This window comes from Balaenoptera acutorostrata, chromosome 10 (genome assembly GCF_949987535.1).
Source record: "Balaenoptera acutorostrata chromosome 10, mBalAcu1.1, whole genome shotgun sequence".
Lineage (NCBI taxonomy): Eukaryota > Metazoa > Chordata > Mammalia > Artiodactyla > Balaenopteridae > Balaenoptera > Balaenoptera acutorostrata.
The window spans coordinates 106,484,978-106,503,354 of NC_080073.1; the positions used below are offsets into that span (position 1 = coordinate 106,484,978).

General features: G+C 58.8%; 2 protein-coding genes across 2 annotated transcripts in view; one reads left to right on the forward strand and one right to left on the reverse strand.

The window, feature by feature from the left end:
• Positions 1-5,107, forward strand: part of GMDS (GDP-mannose 4,6-dehydratase) — a 486,505-nt gene extending 481,398 nt beyond the window's left edge. Inside the window, exons 10-11 of the mRNA XM_057554715.1 lie at positions 4,541-4,609; positions 4,808-5,107. Of these exons, the coding sequence (XP_057410698.1) occupies positions 4,541-4,609; positions 4,808-4,870 (132 nt within the window). The 3' untranslated portion in view covers positions 4,871-5,107. The remainder of the gene's footprint in view (positions 1-4,540; positions 4,610-4,807) is intronic.
• Positions 5,108-13,838: 8,731 nt separating this feature from the next.
• FOXC1 (forkhead box C1) lies at positions 13,839-18,108 on the reverse strand. The gene has a single exon (XM_057554714.1). The coding sequence runs from the start codon at positions 17,236-17,238 to the stop codon at positions 15,610-15,612; it is 1,629 nt and encodes a 542-aa protein (XP_057410697.1). The 5' UTR covers positions 17,239-18,108; the 3' UTR covers positions 13,839-15,609.
• Between the last annotated feature and the right edge of the window lie 269 nt (positions 18,109-18,377).

Sequence of the window (18,377 nt, forward strand, 5' to 3'; positions counted from 1 at the left end):
CCCACGGCAGCCCCGCTGACAGACAGCCCCTCTGAGGCCGCTTCCTGAGCAGACCAGACGGCCGTTTTCTTCTCGTCTCTTATCGCCGCTGTCATTAGAGGAGAGGCCGGGCTTCAGCTTCCCTGGTGCTGACGTGCAGCAGGCGAAGGGGGGGGCCCGCGCCGGGCACCCTCACTCAGGCTGCCGCGGTGCGAACTGCTCTGGGCTCGCTGCCTCTTTGGGAAGGTTTCAATCAAAGGACATAAATGTGAACATGAAGAGTTTAACCTGCCCGACAGAGACAGACTCAACTGCAGACTTTCTGGGGGAACATCCAGACTTTGTTGTTTTTTCCCGTTCTCACCGACTGTCAGCTGCGCATCTCCACCCGTGACTAGGACGGTCCGTGCAGCTTTACAGGTTTTCCCATTGACTGTGTTGTTGTTAGCAGTTCTGTCTTTCGAAAAAGGAGCATTTCCCCCAAGAGGAAGGCATTAGCATCAAGTGACATCAAGAACCAAATTCACTGGCATTCTTTTATTCCCTTGGAACCTCAGCTATTCCTCAATTTTGCTTTTTTAAGAAAAGTGGAAGGAAAGCGATGAATACGGAGCAGCGCTCACAATCTGAGTCTTAAATCCTTGAAGATGTTTAAGCAGGGCTTCTGTCGTCCTGGTCGTCTGTGCCCTTCTCCTTATTTATGTCACTCGAGTCCAGATCTTTCAGTATGCACTTTAGAAATTTAACAGCATCCTGCCAAAAGAGCTCACACTCTCAGAATGTTTCTCCACCTAAACAGGTGCCCTTTGCAAAACTTAACAGGCAGGCCTGTTGAGGAAACACATCACTTGAAATTAATATTAATGTTAATATTAGTATTAACATTTTCCTGGGAATTCTCTGGCGGTCTAGTGGTTAGGACTCCGTGCTTTCATTGCCGAGGGTGAGGGTTCGATCCCTGGTCAGGGAACTAAGATTCTGTAAGCCGTGCAGCGTGGCAAAAAAAAAAAAAAAAAAAAAAAAATTAAACTTTTCCTAACGTAACCGCAGTGAAAGAGTGAGAAAAAGAAATGAGACTATGAACTTTGAAAAGAAATGTGATAGAATCTGCTTAACAGCTTTCACCACAGTGATTTTCAGGGAAGTGGCTGAGTATCAAAGGGATTTAATGTGCTAAATAATGACCAAAGGAAAGTAAGATTGGGGGAAGGGAAGAAATCTAACCGGTGTATTAAGGGTGTGTTGTTATCTTGATGAGGATGAAATGGTGCCCAGAAGACTAGAGAGAGTGTAAGACAATGATACAGCATGGGCCCTGCCTTCCTGGGTTTTGCGTTAACTACTGTGGGCTTAGGAACTGGCCTAATGACTTTTCCAGGATCTGGTCTGGCCCTTTATCACTTCACTATAACAAGAACAGAAGCCAGGAAAGCCGGAAAAATTACTGCAGCAAAACACTCCTTCCTACCTGCTGGGGTTTGCCACTCTGACCACCGGCACCCGGGCTTCAGGGTACCTGGCTGGACAAGCCCTAAAGGCCACCCGAGTCATCAGGCGCCCTGGAGCCCTCGGGCCATGAAGGGGCAGGGCGTCTGGACACACACGTCTTCCCTGCTCGTGCTGCTTTGCTGCTGTAAAATGCTCAGCTAACCCTAATTGAATCTGACAAGAATAAATCACAGGCTGAAACTCACCTAAGGAACACCTGTGGAAACAGGGAGGACACCAGGAGCCAGAGTTCGGGAAACGTCATCTTCACGTGGAAATGCTTCATATTTTCCCCAGAGCTTTATCGTCTCTCTTTTAAAGGAAAGGTCCAGACCACCCAGCGCACGACGTGCGTTTGGGAAACTGTACATAAAATCATCACTTTCATTCAGCTTTGGCCCCTGTTGTCATACCGAGGCTTTAAGCCTATAAATAAAGAAGGAACTGAACGGTCAGAAGAGAAGAAAAGAACAGAACAGATGAACGTCTTCCTCGCCCGTCCTTGGAGCTGACCACACCCTAGTGGAGAGGGTTTGTGAGAAGTGGCAGGGAGTACTGGGAGTGGCCCTGGGAGAGCACAGCTCCCAGCCTCCTTCCCCCGCAGGCCGGCCACGTGCACCTCCGCTGCTGCGCCCCAAACCGGTTCCCTAAAGGACACACTGGGGAGAAGTACGAAAGCCCTTCGGGAGGGGCTAAGGGTAAAACAAGCTGGGACGTCCTTCATCTTTCCCGACACGTGGATTGGGGCGCAAGCCCAGGGGCTGGGCTGGATGTCAGCCTGGAGCAGCTGGCGTCCAGAGCCACCCTTTTCCTTCACAAGCTCTCTCGGTCTAATCAAATCTGAGGGAGACAGAGCCTCGGTAGAAGGTGAAAGGTAGCTGCTCAGCTGGAATGTAGGAGTTGGGCTCAGAACTACACTGGGAAGTTTCACTGGTGCATCTCTGGTTTCAATGAAATCCTTGCACAGTAGCAACGTCTGTTTCTGAGCTTTTGAAAGCCATTTTTCTTCTTCCTTAATTTTAGTTCCCTACTTGTTTTTAGATTAAGAGCTGCTTGTAGAAAAATACAGGAAACCGAGTTACAATGCAGAGCACCCTTTCCAAGCCTACTGAGGCCATTTGAAGTGGCACCGGTTCTTCGGGTTCTGCTAACCAGGAGTTTAGAGCCCGGCTCACACCCTCTGCAGAACCGGTGACCTCACGGCAGGTGTGGGAAGGGAACAGCGGCCCTGCTCCTTCAAGCCGTGACCGTGACCGTGACCGCTGTGGAACTGAGGGGCCCTGTTGCTTCCTCATGCCACGTTTCACAGCTCCCTCTGGGGAAAAAGAATGCATATCTTTGTGTGACTCTCAGAGTTGAACAGAGGTATCGCTGAAGTCTACACAAGTTTATTTAGGGAAAGGAGAGAGACATAAATTCACTTGTTTTTCCACTTGTATTTCCAGCTCCATGTAGCACTGTGTTAAACTGCTAATTAGTAATATTTGCGTCTTACTTTTCCTGAAGACTCTGCCTATGGACTTTTAAGGCCAGCAGAAATAACTTGTTTGACTATTATTAATGCTGGAGAGGAAGTCAGCCCTTCAGCGAAACGCAGTGCCTTTGGGAACTTGATTTATTCCAGCCTAAAATGTGAGGCTGGGTGGTGGAGGAGGAGAGCAGCTGGATGGGCCGTGTTGGAGCAGATTTCAGGCAAACGGTGCAGAAGTGGATCCAGACGCCTTAGCGGACGTGAGCCGGGGGCTGGGCCAGGGCCGGGTGGGCAGAGCGGGTCCTGCCCGCCCCTGCGCCTTTGCCATCTCCATCCACCTTCCGGGAGCCTGGGGAGGACGTGGGGCAGAAGCCTTCAGTTACAGCTTGAGCATGTTACTTTCCTTGTTGCCATGGTTTTTAGGCTGTTCTTCAGTATTCCGTGTGGCTAAGAGACAGTGTCTTCCTGGGGTATGTGTGGTGTGCAGAGTGCCGCCTGTGTCCAGGCAGCCTTCGCTGGCCTCCGTTTGAGGGCTCCTGTCTCGTGTACCGTTGGAGAGACACGTTTGCATCTGGAGGGGCTAACTGTTCATCTTACCCCCAGCTTGGTCTATTTCAAAGTCCTTTTCTTTCCTTCCTCCTTCTCGTCTCCCTTTCCTTTTGGAATCATCTTGAAATTCTCATCCCTCTTGCTCGCATCCATGCGTCCTCAGGACCTGTTCAAGCGGCAGGGCTGGGATGCGGCAATACTTGACGCTCTTCTGGTTTCCTTCCCAGGAAGTCTCTTCAATGGAGGGAAACCGGGAGGCCTTGGCGGTTTGCAGCTCCCTCCCTGCGCTGGGAGGCCTAGCGGCTACTACTTGAGTCATCTCGTCCTTTTTTATGTGTTTTTATATTTTGATAAGGTCGTGTCAGCTGGGATGAGAAACTCATGAGTGAGCACACGGGCTGCCGTTGGAGCCGGGCGGCGGGGAAGGGGCTGCGGGGGTAGAGGAGCCCCGAGTGCGAGTGCGGGGGCCGCTCCTTCGCGGGGGGTGGGGTGAGGGGGTCCAGATCAGCATTTCTGAGGAAGGGAGAGAACGGACGGAGCAGGCGGCCGAGGGCTGGCAGCGCCTGGTCAGCAAGGAGGGGCCCCTCGGAGAGACGCGCCTCTTCCCGCGCGCGTGGGTGTGCAGGGCGCGGGGCTGCGCGGGAGGGGAGGGGAGGGGGGGAGAGACGGGGTGGGGGGGATGGGAGCGGTGGGGGGGGAGGGCGCGCACAGCAGGGGAGGGGCGGAGGGCGCATCCCCCTCTCCGCTCTGTGAGACGAGCGCGAGTCCGACAGGGCTCTCGGGGCGGCGTCCCTGACAACACGAGGCAGAAAAGAAGGTCACTGAGGCCGGCGGGACGCGGTGGCGGCGGCGGGCAGGGACCCCGGGCCCGCGGGGGGGACCCGGGAGATGAACTACATGAGGTTAATTAGAAATCCGGTTTCACTGAGAGCAGCATTTGGGGGCCTGGCTTTAACCGCGTGTGCTCCCGGGGACCCCGGGTCCCGCGGGGGACCCGGGAGCCTGTTGGCCGCCGCCGACCGCCCGCCCGTGTGCTCCGTCCCCGCCCCGCAGGACTTTCTGCAGGGAGACTGCACCAAAGCCAAGCAGAAGCTCAGCTGGAAGCCCCGGGTCGCCTTCGATGTGAGTGCGTCTCCCGGCCGCTCCGGTCCGGGCCCGGGGAGGGGACGCGGTGGCTAGGCGCCCCGGGCTGGAGGGCGAGGAGGGCCGGGGAGGGGGCGCCGGCCGCTGCAAGCGCCGCGGTGGAGGTGGAGGTGGAGGGGGCGCCCCGGGAGGGGGCCAGACGCTCCCGTCTCACCAGCGCTCGCGTCCTCCCCGCAGGAGCTGGTGAGGGAGATGGTGGACGCCGACGTGGAGCTCATGAGTACCAACCCCAACGCCTGAGCGCCCAGCGGTGCCTGCGCCCCGCGCCCGGCCGCCGAGGTTTGCAGCAGCCGGGATGGGCTCCGGCGGCGCCCACTCTACTTTTGGCCAGGCCTCCTCTGATCGGTTTTGGTAATCAAGATGTTTTAATCACATATTCACTTTCCTTGAAATTATGTCGCTAGACTACTGAAATTGTGGGGCTTTCAAATGGTTTTTCTCTTTTCTTATTAAAAATATCCTTTCTCTTAACCTGCATTAACATAGTCCCTGTGGATATTGTCTCCAAGTTACAAAAGCAGCTATATAAGGACCCCAGATCAAAAATACCCAAATCCATGCCTTGGGGTGAAATAGCTTCCTTCTGAGAGAGCTGCGGCCTGGCCTGAGCCCGGCCTGGCCGGAGCGTCCTCCCGAGTCTCTGCCCCGGACCTTGCTTTCCCCACCTGGTCACGGTAAGCCGCTCTATGCAGCCGATCTGGAAGCCCAGGTCCTGCAGAAAGGCGGCATTCACACCAGCTCTGGTCTCTGCGACTATAATTAGAACCCAGAGGGCTCCCACCATCTCAAAAGAAGCCTTGAGAAATGGGGGGAGGTGGTTAGAAGAAGAAACTTGAAGGAGGGTAAATATTGCTGGAACATTCCATGCCAGGCCCCTGGGTTACCCAGAGGTCTCTGAGCCCATGCCTTTGCTTGTGGTCTAGAATCTTACACACACTACTTATTTCCAACCTCTTCTCAGTACTAGATCACTTTTTAAATCTAATTTTGATTTAGTCATTCAACCAGTTTATATTAAGTGCCTAATATATGCTAGATAGCGTGCACATGAACTACATCAGGTTAATTAGAAATCCGGTTTCATTGAGAGCAGCATTTGGGGGCCTGGCTTTAACCGCGTGTGCTCCCGAGCCGTGTAGGGCATATCTGTGCAGGTTCAGGCAGGTGGACACGCGCGTGTGGAATCCACCAGCATTAAGCCAGGGTTTGCGTACAGGTGGAAACCTCTGCGTGAAATACCATGTTTCGCCCCAGAACAAATTAGGTCAGGACTCCTCTCCCCCTCACTCCCCCTCCAAGGAAAAAAAAATAGAACTTCACAGCAAATGGAATTCCAGCCTTTGCACATGCCTGTGTGAGTGCAGCTGAACTATTTCTGAATGTCTTCATGGGCAGGTTTATGATCTGGGGGGGGACCCAGGCTCCAGCGGCCGGTGGCAGGAAAGAGGGCTCTTTGTGTGGCTGCCCCAGTCGCTGTGAAAGCATGCTGGCCGGGGCGGCCTGGGCTCCGATGGAGCAGAACTGGGGGCCTGAGCTGGCCCACCCGGGGCTCGGGAGCTGCCCCAGGACAGGCCTTCTCCCAATCGTGATGCTGCTAATTGGAAACAGATGGTCCCTGGAAGGCGGGGCCTCCAGGGCTAGGGGGCTGGTGGGCACACACACACTCACATACGCACAGTCACACACAGATTCACATACATGCAAGCACAAATACACACCTACAAGCATGCCATCTTACACAAGGTCACTCACAGACACTTGGAGACACAACGCAAACCCGCCGTCACACACACACTCTCACAAGGCTCACAAATAAACACATTCACACACATTCCCCTTAGCCTTGACCCGATGGAAGGCACCCCTCCTCCTCTTCCTCTGACCCCCTGAGCCCCCAACTTCATCCCACACCCGGGCTCCGGTGCTCCGTGGCTTGTCACCCAAAGGCTCCTCAGGACTGGAGAGGGTCCAGGCAGGGGGTTAATGGGGCTCCAGTGGTGCCTTGGTGTTAAATTATTCTCCAAATGGCCTGGAGCAGCGGGTCTGAAGGACACAAGAAGTATTTTTGGTCGCAACCTTCTCTCTATTCCTGCACCTTCGATGGTGGGGTGAGGGGTAATTGGGCTTCCTGGCCTCCCTGTGTGTGTGCTTAAAAGGAGGAAAAGAGAACAGATTTGCTTGAGTATTTCTGTGCTTTCTTTCTGGGCTGTGAATTTCATTTGGACATCCTTGAAGACAATTCTTACTAAAGTGTTTCTTCTACCTTAAATCTCACTTCAGTTTCAGCGAACTTATTTTCCCCTTTTTCCCTGCTCTGCCAGCTTTGACTGTTCATTTTAGATGTGATAAAATATCTTCCACCTTGATTTTTTTAAGTAAAAGCTAAGAAAGTGAAACTTTACACTCAAATATGAGAGCAAAGCAGTGAGGCCCCACACTCGTGCCCTACGTGAGCAGCACGGCGCGTGGGTACCTGGGCAGCGGGGGCCGCAGCTTGCGTCACACCTGCCTGCCAAGCGGTGGTGGGCTGTGTGCTGCCTCTGTTGGAGGAGAGACTGGGGCCCAGCCCTGAAAACCTGACACACCTCTACAGCTTGTAGGGGCGAACGTGGGCAGCACAGGCTGCCGACCTTTGAGGGAAGGGCTGAAGTGCTTTGAGGTTAAACTCCACGCGAGACGGCTCCTTCGGAAATTGGATTCCAGGTCTGTGATTGCACCAGGAAACCAGTACAGACACTGCTGCAGGCTCCTCTCAGTCTCCCTTAATCGCCTGTACCAACACCAACCCCCAAAATGCACAGAAACCCCGGTTGGTTGGTCGGTCGGCTGCTGGGGAATGAGACCTTCGTTATTAAAACTCATTGCAGGAGGCAACACCTCAAAATTTCGTTTCAAAATAACCATAGATACGCTGTTTACAAATAACTTTTGAAGCCCCAAGAAAAAGCCTCAAAGCACCCCAGGCACCTTGTGTGTACTGGAAATCCCAGCCGGGTACTCTCAGTTTTAAGATGTGCGCCAGTAAGTCCAAGTTCACAAGTCATCTGTTTTTCAGAACCCGCAGCCGGGCGGGTCCATGGATGGCGTTGGGGGGGGGGGGGTGGAAGAGCCGGAGATTTACCAAATTTTTGGAGATTTACCAAAAAGTCGTGTGTGTGTGTGGGGGGGGGGGCACGGCTCTTTCAAACATCTCCACGCCCTAACATTGCCACCCCGGACCTCTCCAAAGATGGCGAGCTTTAATTTTTCACGCACGGCAGCGACAGCCGGGCCGCAGAGCCGCTCTGGGTCCTGCCCCACCGTCCAGTGGCCCCTTCCCCAGGGTCTGGCGCCGCTGCCCCGCTGTCCCGAGGCCAGGCCGCGCGCGCACACCCGGGGGCTGTGCCACCGCGATTAGCCCGCGACTGCCTCTCCAGCCATTTTGCCTCTCCAGCCTCTAGCGAGGCCACCGCTGCCCCCCCACTCCGCGAGACCCGCGACGGGTCGTCCCACCGGCCGCAGGAGGCCATCCGCAGGCCCCGTCCCGAGCACCACCTACCCTCACCCTTTTCCTCCGCTGGAGCGTCCCAGCTGGGAGGCCGACGACCGCGGCCTGACCCCAGACCCCGGTTCCCGCCCTGCCTCCAGGGTCAGGGGTCGCACGCAGCGGACGCCCCCTTTGATCTCTGGATTCGGGGACTGGGGCTCCCGGCGCGGAAGCCACTGCGCGGAGGAGCTCCGACGCGGATGCGGGGCCCCGGGCTCCGCCACCCACCGCCTCCGAGCCGCGGCCGCACCGAGGGGCCCGGATCCCAGGACAAGGACCGCAGAGGGACCAAGCGCGCGCATGCGCCGGCCGCGCGCCCCTCCCCAAGCCCTGGCGGCGGGACCCCGCGCACGTGTCGCAACGCCCTGAGCCCCAGCGCGGGCTAAGACGCGACAGAGAGCTGCAGTTAAGAAGCAGAAAGTCCCACGCGGCTCAGGCCCAGCCTCGCCCAGGCGCCGGTGCGCCCAGGGCGCGCGAGGAGACAGCGCTCAGAAGGCCTGACTCCCAACAGCAGGGTGGGTGAACCGGAGGAGGCGGCTGCAGCCGGGGTTCTGGCGTTGGCCGCTCCGACGGGAGGGGAGGCGCTGGGCCCGGGCCGGCTGTGAGGCCCGCCTGGAGCTGGAGCGGCGGCCCCGGGCGCGGAAGTGTCTATTTGGAAGGGGGCAGGACCTCGGCTGGAGTTTGGCTTTTAATGGCGAGGACGCCTCCAGGCAAGGGCCAAACGGCGAGGCCTTCCCGTCGCGCCGCTTCTCCCCGACGGCGCCCCGCGGCCCCGGCCCCACCGACCCACCCGGTGACCGGCCCGCAAAGCCGAGCTGCGTTGGGTTGGTTCTCGGTCACCAAACACTGGAAACCACTGCCGGCACTAACCGAGGCTCCGCGCAGGAAGTCCCCGCGGGGCCCCGGAGCCGAGGTCCCTCCGGGAATGTCTGGCACCCAGTCAGCCCGGGCCGTGGGAGCCGCGGTGGGGCCTCCCGTCTTCTCCCCGACGGCCCCTCCGCCTCCTCTCGCCGGGACCTGATCGGCCAGCTGCGAGGCCCGGCCGCTGTCCCCGTGTGTCCTGCGGGGTGACAATGATAAAAATCCTCTTCGGGACCGCACGGAAGGCTCCGGGGCGGCTCCGACCGGGCCTGAACCCAGGCGCTGCGCACAGGGCGCACCGGGGTCGGGTCTGGCCTCGGCGGGTCTCAGGGACCCGGTGCGCCGCGGGGGACGCCGAGCTCGCTCAACTCAGAGGACAGAGTTCTCGTTTTTCCTCCACTCGCAGATTTTTAAGAATCTGATCGCTGCCGCCTAAGCACATGGTCCCCTCTCCTGTCTGGTTTGCACATCTGTAGCCATTAAGGAGACCCAGCACAGCCTCCGGGCCCAATGACCTGCTTTTATACTGAAGGAAATGCAGAGGCCTTAAGAGTTAATGGCGCTAAATGTGTTGGTTTTCCTGCCTTTTCCCTGGGGTAGGTAATGGAGGAGGGAAGGTGTCTGTCTCCTCTCTCTCTCCCTCTCTCGTCTCTGATCTAAATCGTCCCCAAAGCCCTACAACAAACCCCTTCATTCCCCAACCTCCAGTACTGAGTCCTGGTGGAGCCCCTGGAGAGGTCCTCCTCTGCTCCCTAGGCCACGCCTGGGGTCCCACCACCCAGGTCAGTGGAGAGGCCCCACCGCCCAGCTTTGGCCGCCTGCCCACTGCTCACTCCCTGGGTTCGCAAACTGCACTCCCAGGGCCACCCAAGTAGCACCAAGCTGTGTTGACTTCGGGGGCAAAGGAGCAGCCCACCCAGTGTCCTTCCTGGGAGTGACGTGAGGGACGGCTAGGGGAAGGGGACAGGCAGTGGCTTGGAGGAACCCAAAGGCAGACCAGAGAGAGAAGATGCTCTTTGGTAGAAGAGAGGGAGGTACCACGTGGAAAAGTGGAAAAGCGAGAGGCCTGGGGAAGCACCCCTGAATCCCGCAGGGTCACCGGCCCACCACCCTGAGCAGGAAGGAACGCCAGGCCCACTCTCAGGACCGGGGGGACCGGCCTCCCCTGTCCTGTGTCTCCTCTGGGAGCTCCACCCTTCTCTGTCTGAAGACGCCTGGGCCTCAAGGCAAGGAAATCCCAGATCGTACGGTATCCCCTATAATACGCTCAATATGCTGCAAATTTGAAATCAGTGAGGGGAAAAAGTCAACAACAACAAAGTAACGTAAAGCAGAGGGCTTCTCTGGAGCCAGGGTAAGATAGGAGAGGGCACAGCAAACGCCCTAGGTTGCCCTTATGCTCCCTACACCATATTTTGGTTTCCAATAAGGCAGACGTGGTCCATTTTGCTCAATTTTCCACTCCTAATCCCGTGGAGAACGTCGTGGAGAAGCGGCTTTCGTTCTCCTGAATGGGTTTTGGAGCTGGAATTCCTTGGATGAAGGATGCCCCCTTCGCACCCGGACTCGGACCTGAAACCTGCCAGCCCTTCTCTGTGTGGCCCGCTCTGTGCTGGTCTGTCTGGGGCCTGAGTGCGCGCTCCGGCTGCCGCATCCGGCCCGGGCCTTGTGCACGGTGGGCACGCGCCCCCCAGGGAGGCGGTGCAGGCTGGCGCGGGGACGTCCTAGAGGGGCTTCGGGCCCCAAGGCCTTCTGTGGGGGCCTGGGAGGAAGAGGGTAGGAGAAGGAGAGGACAGAAAGCGGGGAGGGGGGTAGAGACATCTAGAACTTAGTGCTGATGATGGATTCACACTCAAAAACGGGGACGTGGAGCAAAGGGGCAGCAGGCCACCAAGTTCCAGCTACTGATACCGGGCCCAAACAGCAAAGGAAGACTGTGTTTCGGTGCCACCAAAGTGCCATTAATAAAAAGCTCTTTCCCAGGAACCTCTGGGCCTCCTTCTAAATTGAAATAGGAGCTTTCAGAAGAGTGGGGGGTTTTGAAACTGGTGTTTAGGCCCCTGGCACACGTCAGCGGGCTTTTTCGCGGTGGCCACTGCCTGAATCAGTCAGGCTGTGCTGCCGGGAGCCTCGCGGCCCTCTGCTTCCCTGCTCCCCACAACTCCTGGGGTGAACACTCTGACAGTCTCTTGGTTCCTTTTCTCCCCGACTCCCCCCAGAGCTCCCTGCCCGGCTGAAGAACCGCTCACACAGAATCGGATTCTGTCCCGCCTGGCCAGCTTTATAACATGACCACCATCAATCTTGCCCCTAAAGCGACATTTGTTTACGACCGGGTGGGAAGGGCTAATGGCTCTACAAAATGAGTCAACAGGAGTCCAAAGAGATGGCATCGAGACACCAGGGCCAACCCCACGGTGGGAACTGGGCTCAGAAGCAAATGGGGCCCCTCTCCAGAAGCTCCAAGATGTGGGGTGGGGTAGAAACTGTCACTCCAACTGCCACCAACAGCAGGGGACAACCCTGCTAAGGGAGTCAGGGCCTGGATCCGCCAGGGATGCCTCCTGTCCCTCCTGGGCAGCCTGGCCGGGCAGCCCGACCAGGCAGCCCAGACCAGCACAGGGTTCAGGCCTCTCTGGGGTTTTGCACCGTTAACAACAAAACTAACGGCTCTCCACCTTAAAAAACCAAGACCCCTCCAAAGGGAACAGGGCTGAGAGAAAAGGTCCCATGTCCCTCTTCCACCTATCAAAATTCGGCCGTAAGGCACTCTTATTTCCTGACCCTGTTTCTGACCCCGCAGGAAACAGCCAAGGGCTTACGGGCCACCAGCACAATTGAGCCTTATTCCCCTGAAAATGTCGATTATTAATGACACAAACTGCACGGCATGATAAATTGTAAAGTGTGTGCTCGTTTGCATGCATCTGGTGCAGAGGGGCTGCCAACACATAACCCTGAGAACGGTGCCCGCCACGCGTACGATACCCCAAATGCAAGCTTGTGTATGGCGTGTGGCGCACTGACGTTTACCTGCTCATGGCAAAAACTGCTAAGGAGTGCCCACTGTCACACGCAGGACAAAAGTCCTTATTCCCCTAAAACTCTCTACAGAGGCTGACACTCCCAAATTAGCCAAGTTCCCCGCTGGGTCCCTCCTGGTGTCCCAGGCTAATTTCAAACTGTGCTACTGGTTAAAGTATCAGGGAGTTTTTCTTAGAATATTTTACAGCAAAATTATCCTTGTTGCGAAAAAAGTACAAATCAAAGCACTAAAGTACAAGGATTGCTCACTTCCGAATAAGGAGGCCCCAGCTTCCCAGGGCTTAGGTGGCAGGAGTTGGTTTAAGAAGCCAAAAGCAAATGTACTGAGAGTAGAAAACATCACATAAGTGGTCCTAAGAATCAGCTTAACGAGCAGACTTGTGCCCTCCTGCTCAAACAGCTTCTGAACGACGTGGGCAACTCACGTAGAAATAACTACTTTCTCTGCATACGTATAACTCAAACGCCTTCCTCGACGCATTTCTTAAAGGCCTAACTTTCAAACGTTGGGAATGAAGAAGGCAGAAATGATTGCTAAGAGGCTCCCAAGGCGAGCGCAGAAACACTCCCCGGCTGCGGCCAGGGCTTCTCGCCGGCCTTTCCTAGGAATCGAGCGCCGCGCGCCCGGCTCCCTCTCCAGCCGCCGGACTCGGGGCCCAGAAAGGACGAGCCCGGGTCGGAAGCGCCGCCGGGCCCAGCCGGCCCTCTCCCACCCTCGCCGCGGCGCCCGCGCTCCGAGGGCCGGGCCTGGGCCGGCAGCCGAGGCCGCGGGGACGCAGGGGGTCGCGGGCCCCGCCGCCCACCCGCGCGGCCGCTCCAGGTGCCCCGAGGCCTCCGCAAACCGGCCGCGCACGCCGCGCGAGGACGCAGCGCGCGGGGAGGCCGCCCGGGCCCAGCGCCGCCGGGCAGGTCGTCCGGGCCGGGGCCGTCAGGCCGGCGAGGGGAGGGCGCGCGGGCGCCGGGAGCGGGACCCGCCCGTGGCCCCGCCGCCCGCCGCGCTCCGAACGAACACACGTGCGTCCTCCAGACAAAGGCGGCGAGCGCGGCGCGGAGCCAGAGCCCCGCGCCCGGCTGAGACGCGCGGTGAGTCCCTCGAGCCCTCCGCCCCGGGGTCCGGATACCTTCCCCTCGGCGCGGCCGCCCCGACCCTCCCGGTCCGGGAGGACGGGGCGCGGGCGTGGGCGGCCGGACGCGTCGTTACCCTAATTAGACGAGGAGCGTCCGGTCCCAGAGGCCGGCGTCGGGGCCGCGGAGACGCACCCCGGCCGGAAACCCCGGGCGGGTCCGGGTCCACACCGCCGTCCCCGACTCGGAGAAGTCGGACAGCCAAGCCGGAAAGGTCAGACTCCCGGCGCCCGCGCTGCCCGCCTCGGGGGGTGGGGCGGGGAGCGGTGCCCGTCTGAGGGGACAGGGCCGCCGGTCACCTGCGTCCGCTTCCCTTCCGCGCCCGGACAGCCCCGCTCCGACCATGGTCCTTTTGTCCGCCCGCCCCGCTCCACGCTCGGCTCCCACGAATGGGCCGACGCGGGAACGACGAGATTTGTCCGCAGATTTTTCCCCTTCACCACCCAAAGGGGTGGGGGTGGGGGCCCTGGGAAGCGCGAGGCCGCCCAGGCCCAGGGCTGCGAATCGGAGCGGGTCGCGCGGCGGGAAGGCCGGTCCCGGCTGCCTGCCCAGGGGGACGCCGCGCCCTGCGCGCCCAGCCCGGCCGCTGGGCTGCGACTCTGAGCCAGGGACCCAGCAAATCAGAGGCCACGTAAAGCAGTTTTTGACTGGAAGTACAGTGTATTTATTTGCAGCAATCCTTTAACAATGATCAAATTTTGACAACAAGCAACAGCAATTACTGCTAAGTGTTGCCTCTAGATCGGAGCGGCAGATAGCAGGAAACTGTATTATCTCGAAAACAAACGGAAAGGCCCTGAATGACTGTAATCAAACCGCCATCTCCCCAAAGTCTGATTGACAGGGCAGATCCCCCTAAGATAATGAATTTATTACATTTCCTGGGTTATTTACAAAGGGGAGGGCCGATCCGAATTGCCCCCTAGGTTTAACTGTAAATTAACAAGAAAAGTGGGATTGAAAAGAAACCACCTGGACTAAAATGCCCTGCTCTTTGCTCCTTCCTTCTTGTTATTGTTTTAAATCTTTTTCAAAAAATAACTGTTCAACAAACATATCTTCTAAAATAGTTTCCCAAAGATTAAATATCCCTTTCCAACCCGCCGTACATGTTTTGTTTTTAAATCAATCCTTCTGCGTTTAGACATGAAGGACTGTAGATGTGGATGAGTTATATACATACATTTGAAAGCTGGGTTTTTTTCCTCTTAAAAAGGAGGGAAATTAATAGGAAGAAAATCATCCAGCATTTGGCTCTCAGGGATGTCTAATACACATCGCAGTTTTCTGATGTGATACACAAGCCAGATCTTCATGTGTGTATCTGCAGGCACAGCCACCTCTCTCCACACACAGGTATCACTGCGGTAAGACCGCTGCTGATTCATGGGCTTAAAATTTCCAAATCATGCTCAGTCATTACTGAGGAAATGAATTTGTGTATATGCCAACTCAGATCTGTTTAGGAAAATCTCTTTTTACTAGCCACAAAGCAAGCTGACTGACTATACAGTACGTTTTGCAGAAGATGCTGCAGGGAAAAAAAAAAAATCTAAACAAAAAGAGACTTTTATGTGAAATTTGACAAGGAATAGTCAGAGGGTGTCTCCATTTTTTTCAGAGATTTAGAAGGAGAATTGATAATTTCTAGTGTCTTAATCTCTGAAATCTTTTTTTCTTATAATATTTAAAGCTGTATGAAAGTATCCAGACATACAGGTCTCATTCAAACTGAATGGTAATTTATTAATAAACAATGAATATGTTCAACAAAAAGAAAGAAAAGATGATAGAATAAGATTAATACAGTTTCCCTTTTTATAATGAAAAAAAGCACAATTTAAAGTTTCAGGCAATTTAACGTCAGGTTTTGGAAACTCTTTCTGGCGTTTGGTCCACGACATCCAACTACAAATTAAAAATAAATTACTATGTTGCAATTTACATTTTAAAACAAGTCCATGGATAAAAAGAAAGCGATTTTCATATACGGGGACTTCCTACCTCCTTTCAACAGAGGATAAAATAGTATCTTACAGGTGAGACGTGAAGGCAGGAGGCGGCAGGGGAAGGGACAGGACAGAAGGAGGAAAGCGTGCTCTCTGAAGAGAAGAAGAAACTTACGTGTTATCTGGAGTAACACTGTCCTTTAACAAACCATGACTCTGCTGTCTCTGTACGAAACAGTTTACGGTTTTGTTTATTTAGTTAAGGCAAAGTGGAGGTGGCTCCGAATCCGTCTTTTAAGAAAATACTCTTCTTCGTGCTGGTGAGTTGAAAGTTTGGAGGGATTCTGTTCGCTGGTTTGGTGAACGTTTCACAAATTGGGTTTTTGGTTTCGGTTTTGCATCGAGGGTTCTTTTGGCTGCTCCTGCTCTGGGGCCCGGTTTAGTTCGGCTGGGAGGCGGGCAGGGCGGAGGGGTCAGAACTTGCTGCAGTCGTAGACGAAGGCCCCTGACGTGCGGTACAGGGACTGACCGGAGGGGAAGGCCATCTGACAGCTGCTGTTCCCGTTCACCGGCGAGTTGCTCAGGCCGATCCGCTGCGACTCAAACATCCCCCGCACCGAGTGGAAGTTCTGCTGCTGGCCCGGGTAGCCCGCGGCCGCCGCCGCCGCGCTCGCCAGGTGGCCCAGGTCCCCGCCCGCCTGGTTCAGGTACCACGAGGCCAGGCGGCCTTGGTGGGCCGCAGGGTGATGGCCGGCCTCCTGGCCGCCGCCGCCGCCGTGGCCCAGTGACGAGGAGCTGCTGCTGGTGGCCGGAGGCAGGGAGTAGTCGGGCAGGGGATCGTCCACCGAGGAGCCGCCGGCGCCCGCGGGCGCGCCCTGCACGTGGCCGCCGCGCTCCCCGGCCGCGTACAGGCTCATGGCCTGCAGGTTGCAGTGGTAGGTCCCGGCGCCCCCGGCCCCGCCGCCCCCGCCCGAGCCGCCCGCGCCGGGGCTCTGGCTGCAGGGGGAGCCGTACAGGGAGCTCTGGCCCGGCGAGTAGGCGCCCAGCGCCAGCGGGGGCGCCAGGCCCGCGCGCGAGGACGCGGCGGCCGGGGCCAGGAGGCCAGAGCCCAGCTCGGCGGCTGCGCCCTGCGGCGACCCCCGCAGCGACGTCATGATGTTGTCCACGCTGAAGCCCTGGCTGTGCGGCGGCGCGGGCGCGGGCGGCTGGCCGGGCTCCGCGCCGTCCAGGCTCAGCGGCCGCGCCGCCGGCAGGCCGCCCGGGGGGCTGCCCCCGCTGGACAGGCTGCTGCTGCTGCTGTCGGGGCTTTCGATTTTGGGCACCGCGGCGGCGCCGGCGCTGCCGCTACCCAGGGCGGCGACCGGGGACAGGGGCTGGGGCGGCGAGGGGCACGTACCGTTCTCGGTCTTGATGTCCTGGATGCGCACGGGCGGCGGCTGCGCTCCGGGCGCCGCGCCGTCTGCCTGCTCGGGCGGCGCGGGCGCGGGCTGGCGGCCGGGCTGCGGCGCGGGCGGGGGCGGCGGCGGCTCCTTGAGGTGCAGCCGGTCCTTCTCCTCCTTGTCCTTCACGGCGTCCTTCTTCTTGAAGCGCCGCCGCCGCCGCAGGAAGCTGCCGTTCTCGAACATGTTGTAGGAGTCCGGGTCCAGCGTCCAGTAGCTGCCCTTGCCCGGCTTTTTGTCGTCGCGCGGCACCTTGACGAAGCACTCGTTGAGCGAGAGGTTGTGGCGGATACTGTTCTGCCAGCCCTGCTTGTTGTCTCGGTAGAAGGGGAAGCGGTCCATGATGAACTGGTAGATGCCGTTCAGGGTGATCTTCTTGTCCGGCGCGTTCTGGATGGCCATGGTGATGAGCGCGATGTAGCTGTAGGGCGGCTTCACCATGTCCTTGGGCTGCGGCTGCGGCGTGTAGGGCCCGTAGGCGCGGGCCATGCCGCCCGGGTACTGTTCGGCGTGCGCCGGGTGCGAGTACACGCTCATAGGGGCCGGCATGGCGGTGTAGCCGCCCCCGGCCGCCGCCGCCGCGCGGTAGTAGCTCTGCTCGCCGCCGAGGTAGGGCACCACTCCCAGGGAGTTGGGGCTGGAAACGGAGTAGCGCGCCTGCATGGCCCCGCTCGCCGCCGCCGCCGCCGCCGCCCCCCGCCCTCGCTGGGCCGGCCGCCCAGTCCGAGTCCGGGCCTGCGGGCTGGTGCCGGGCCGCCGCCTCCCCTGCGCTCGCCCGGCTCCGGGGCGCCTCCGGCCGCCGAGGAGGCTCGGGGCGGCGGAGAGGGCCGAACGCGGACGCGGCCGACGGCCTAGAACGCGCGCGGCAGCTTCCAGGCGGGAACGGGAAAAAGGAGCCCGAACTAGAAAACAAGCAGACGTCCGGCTCGCCGCGCCGCCTGCGCTTCCAGGAGGCTCTGCCCCAGCCGCCGGCGAAGGCGGCCAGATAACCAGGGCGGGGGGCAGCGCGCCGGCTGCCTGCCCGGGTCCGCGTCACCTTTTTTTCAGTCTCTCGCGCGCCGGCCGCTTAAGGAAGCATTGGGAAAACTTCTGAACTTTTGAGCATCCGTCACCCAGGCGAGGACTTTTTTACGCAGTTACATTTTTTCCGGGCAGCGGAGCCCCGCCCCATCACGGCGGCGGCAGCCAATGGGAGGCGGGAACGCCTCCGACGGAGCCGGAGGCCGAGCCGCGCCGGCCCGCGCCCCGCCGCGGAGGACCGCGGGGCTGACCACACGCGCGCCGGCCCGCCCGTCCTGCTCCCGCGCCCGGCCCGCGCCCCTGCCTGCGCCCCCGCCGGCGCCCCTCCCGCGCCCGCAGCCGTGCGCCCCCGCGCCCCGCCGCCCGCGCCAGGCCCTGTCCCCCACCCCGGGCCCTCCGCTGGACGTCCATTGTTCCCGCAGACTTGCCGGGTCCTCCGGGCCCCCCGCAGACCCTTCCTCCGTCCGCCGCTCCCAGATGTCACCGCGTCCTCGAGCCCCAACTCGCGCTGGCTCTCTCCCATTCCTTGGCCGGCCTGGCCGACTCCAGCGCCGGGATTTCCCGGGCCTCCCCTCCCCTGCCCTCCCCTCCCCGGCCACTCCTCCCCTCCCCTCCCCGGCCACCCCTCCCCTCCCCTCCCCTGCTCTCCCCTGCCCTCCCCTCCCCTCCCCTGCCCTCCCCTCCCCTGCCCGATCGCCAGGCTCCCGGGCTCCCGGGCTCCCAGAGGTCTCCAGTTTTCCCCACCTGGAAGTTGTCCAGTCTTGAGCTGGGTTACAAAGGGC

Bases quoted from the DNA above. Each gene is read 5' to 3' on its own strand.
- FOXC1 (XM_057554714.1), bottom strand. From the start codon at position 17,238: ATGCAGGCGCGCTACTCCGTTTCCAGCCCCAACTCCCTGGGAGTGGTG.